Source organism: Myotis brandtii, unplaced genomic scaffold, assembly GCF_000412655.1.
Source record: "Myotis brandtii unplaced genomic scaffold, ASM41265v1 scaffold10232, whole genome shotgun sequence".
Classification (NCBI taxonomy): domain Eukaryota; kingdom Metazoa; phylum Chordata; class Mammalia; order Chiroptera; family Vespertilionidae; genus Myotis; species Myotis brandtii.
This window is the reverse complement of record NW_005353422.1, coordinates 4,990-8,891: the sequence shown is the minus strand read 5'-3', so window position 1 is coordinate 8,891 and position 3,902 is coordinate 4,990. Positions and strand designations below refer to the sequence as shown.

The 3,902-nt window shown below is 41.4% G+C and overlaps 1 protein-coding gene across 1 annotated transcript; it reads left to right on the top strand.

The window, feature by feature from the left end:
• Nucleotides 1–699: 699 nt before the first annotated feature.
• LOC106725265 (radial spoke head protein 4 homolog A-like) lies at nt 700–3,597 on the top strand. The gene is made up of 2 exons (XM_014535767.1): nt 700–780; nt 3,322–3,597. The coding sequence occupies exons 1-2, from the start codon at nt 710–712 to the stop codon at nt 3,581–3,583; spliced, it is 333 nt and encodes a 110-aa protein (XP_014391253.1). The 5' UTR covers nt 700–709; the 3' UTR covers nt 3,584–3,597.
• The last annotated feature ends 305 nt before the right edge of the window (nt 3,598–3,902 follow it).

The window sequence follows — 3,902 nt, the reverse complement described above, 5'->3', positions numbered from 1 at the left end:
CACATCTGCACAATCCCTTTCATCCAGAAGTTTTTTGGTTTTTTTTCTTGATTCCCTCTATGGAAGAGTCCAGCGCCCTGGAGCCAGAAAAAGAAAACCAGGAATCGGGGGAAGAAGGGAGGCCGTGGGACGAAATGACAGCAGCTTCTACCCAAGATCCTCAGCCTGGATTATCTGAACACCCGGAGTCAGAGCAGGGGCCTGACACTGGACTCCAGCCCGGGAGCAGCCCACCTGGGATCCCGCCCGGGAGCAGCCCACCTGGGAGCCCGCCCCGGAGCAGCCCACCTGGGGGCCCGTCATCTAGAGGCAGCCCACCTGTGGATGACCTCGCGGGACCAGGTGCATCACCATCTATGTCTCCTCGGGAGCCCTCCTCCCCTCCTCCTCTGGCTCTGTTGGGGCTGCACCGTGGAGCTTAGACAAGACCGCGAGGGCGATTCCTGAAGCCGGGACACCTCACCCTGACCACTTGCAACAATCATCTGATGAAGGAGAATCAACTCCACATCAAACAGGCCAGTCAAAGGGGAACGCCTTTCAACAGCTTCAGCAAACCGACGGTCACCTGTATGAGCCGAGGGACGCGAACGGTAACAACTCTAAACAGGAAGACCTGAGATGTGACATTTCTCAGGAGGAAGACTCAGACAGTAAACGTCATCTGGATGAGGATGAGGCTGAGCCTGAGCCTGAAGCGGCCCCCAGCATGCTTGAGATTGCCGTTCAGAGTGCTAAGGCTTACCTACTGAAGACCAGTAGCAAGTCAGGCTTAAATCTGTAAGTCCTGGAGGAAAAAGGAGAGGAAAGTATGGCAAAGAAAGAGGGTGTGAGTATCTCTGGGTGAGAGTGTTTCTATGGGGAAATAATTTTGAAAAGTCTGTATTAGTATGAGTTAGTGGCTTAATAAGTCTTTGCATCACAGGCCTCAAAATAGGTCATTTTTGGGGATTCATCTAGTTTCTTTAAAGACCCTTGGCGCAGAAAACAAAGCCTAGGAATTATGGAATGTTGGGTGTGAAAGAGACCAAAGGAATAGTGAAGTCCCAGTGTCTCTTCAAGAAGCTTGTAACAGTAGCTTTCTGCCAGTGACGGGGAGCACCTGGCTCTGCTGTCAGCATCAGAGTGCTCGCTGGCTTGGTTTTGAGTTCTCACCAGGCCAGTCCTGGGTGACCAGTTATCTGTTTTTCTGGAACTATCCTGATGTGAGCGCTGAAAGCTCTGCATCTGAAGAAACTCCTAGTCTGGGCAAACCGGGGGAATTAGTCACCATAATTTTAAGGTCTAAAGAATAAAAAGTGTTCATATTTAATGTGTGAAATCTTTCACAAAACTCAAGATTGACCATTTAAAATGTTATTTACAAATTACTGTCTTAAACTACAATTTTCTTAAGCTTTAGGGATGTGATCTGCTGCTCAGTAGTGGACTCTACTTGAATTTCTCATATAAACTCTCATCATAATGCTCTGGGTTAAGTAACAAGCAGGAATTTACAAACTTTGTGAAAAGTCCAAAAGAGCTCCTTATACATACTCGAGATCTCACTAACCATTTAAAACCTAATACAAACACAAAAACGGGCAAGCTTCCTTTACTGATTTTTTATAGTGGACATTGCTTAAGTATCTAACTTTTATTTCATTTCCAAATGCTCAGTCTCTGCGGTAATAAATGAATATCTTAATATTCACCGTTTTCTTCTAGGTACTTTAGAGCCAGTTGTTAAAAACTCCTTCCTAAAAAAAACCTCACTCTCTTGTATGCAGACCCTATTTGACATACATTGAGATAACAACAAACAAAAACAAAAACCTAATTTTGACGATGTAAGAATCGAATGCAGTTGCTGATTGGGAGGTATGTCATTTACACAAATACAAAGCAGCATATTTGTGATCTCAGAAAGGCCCACTCTACACTGAGGAAGAATGATTTTCAGGACCGACCTGAGGACAAAGTGGTTGCAAATAATTTCTTGAGAGAAATGATATATATGGGAGACAGCAAGCAAAGGCTCTCAGGTAGGACTTAGCAATTATATTAAAGTGATTTGCAGTAGATTTACCTCACTGGGGGAGAAGTTATCATTGAACTAATTATTAGAAATGAAATTGGAGAGATTAAATGCTTAACTGTCAGAGAGAAAATTTATGCAAGTTTTCTTATTGGTCAGAGGATTTTCTATCTAACCTGAGAGCACATTGACAGACAATTCAGTTCTTAAGTTCACATTGTAAGTCTGGTATTTGGAAAGGCACACTTTCACCATTATGTATAAAACTAGAGGCCCAGTGCATGAAATTCATTCACTTGGGGGTGTCCCTCAGCCCGGCTTGTGCCCTCTTGCAGTCTGGGACCTCTCGGGGGATGTTTGACTGACAGCTTAGGCCTGCAGAGGCAGGAGAGGCTCCCACCACTGCTGCTGCATTAGCCCGCCATGTGCCTGGCTTCTGGCTGAGCTGCGCTTCCCCTGTGGAAGCACACTGACACCAGGGGGCAGGTCCTGGGTGAGTGTCTGCCCCCTGGTGGTCAATGCACATCATACAGAGCAGTTGAGTGGCCTTAGCACATCATTAGCAAATTACGCTTTAAATGGTTGAACAGATGACTGGACGACTTAGCATATCAGGCTTTTATTATATAGGATGTAATGAATTAATGGGAGGTTAGAGGCAGCTTCACTAATACAGTTATGAAATAAAAAGCTAGGACAGTGTTTTTAATAAGACAAAAATACTGTATTAGATGTGTTACATTTTAATAAAGGTGAATAATATTTTATGACACTTCTTTTTCAGTTGCATGTGGGCAGGGATTGCAATATGAAATGTATTTCTAATAGGTTTAAAGAACACTGAAGTAGATAATTGGCTTAGGAAATGAAACAGAAGATAACATATCTTTTAAGAAAGTCAGTAGGATTTATGAATCAAATTGGATTTGGCAAGAGTTGGGAAAGGGATGGAAAAGAAGTTAAGGTTAAAAAAAAAGAAAAATGTTAATTACTTTAACATATATAACTAAGAGATTTCATTCTCAAATAAAATGTGAAATGTTCCTGTTATAAAATATGTATCTTTCTACAATATGTTTTTCTTTAATATTTTAAATATTCATATCATATTGGAGATATTTTTGAAGGAAAATTCTAGAATAGGTTTTTCTGGCAGTGGAAGTTACCATGTTTATTCACTTAAAATTTGTGAAGGTTTTGAGTTGTTGAAGTTTCCTAAACACCAGCTCCCTGAATCTGCATGAAATGCTTCTTCAAACGCTTTTGACATGGGTTAACACCTGGAATTTTCTCTTTTTGGATAGATATGACCATCTTTCTAATATGCTGACCAGGATCTTAGATGAGCGTCCTGAAAATGCTGTGGACATCATTGAAAATATTAGCCAAGATGTAAAGATGGCACATTTTAGTAAAAAACTAGATACACTCCAAAATGAGAATGAGATGCTTCCAACATATGAAATAGCAGAGAAGCAAAAGGCTCTTTTTCTCCAGGGAAATTTGGATGGAGCTGACCAAGAACTGGAAGACGAAATAGTAAGTCACTACTGTAAATCTGAATAGTTCAAACCTGAGGTTTGATTGGAGGTGAGTGGGTGTGGCTTTAAATTCATATCAATAGTCTCTTCTGGCTTGCTAAGTAGTATTTTCAACCTCATTTCCCATCACTCATTTCCTTGTTTAGAGTTTATTTTTTCACACTTGTGGTTTAGTATTTCACAGGCTTAGCTATTACATGTTTGTGGGGCTGAGGTATTCATGTCAGAGAAAATGGTTTCTTCATCTTTTAAATTCCAAAGTGCCTGGTACAGACCTGGGCCTACAGTTGTTTCTTATTAACTCCTTGTTGAATGAATGAATTACTGTCAGATCATTTAAAATC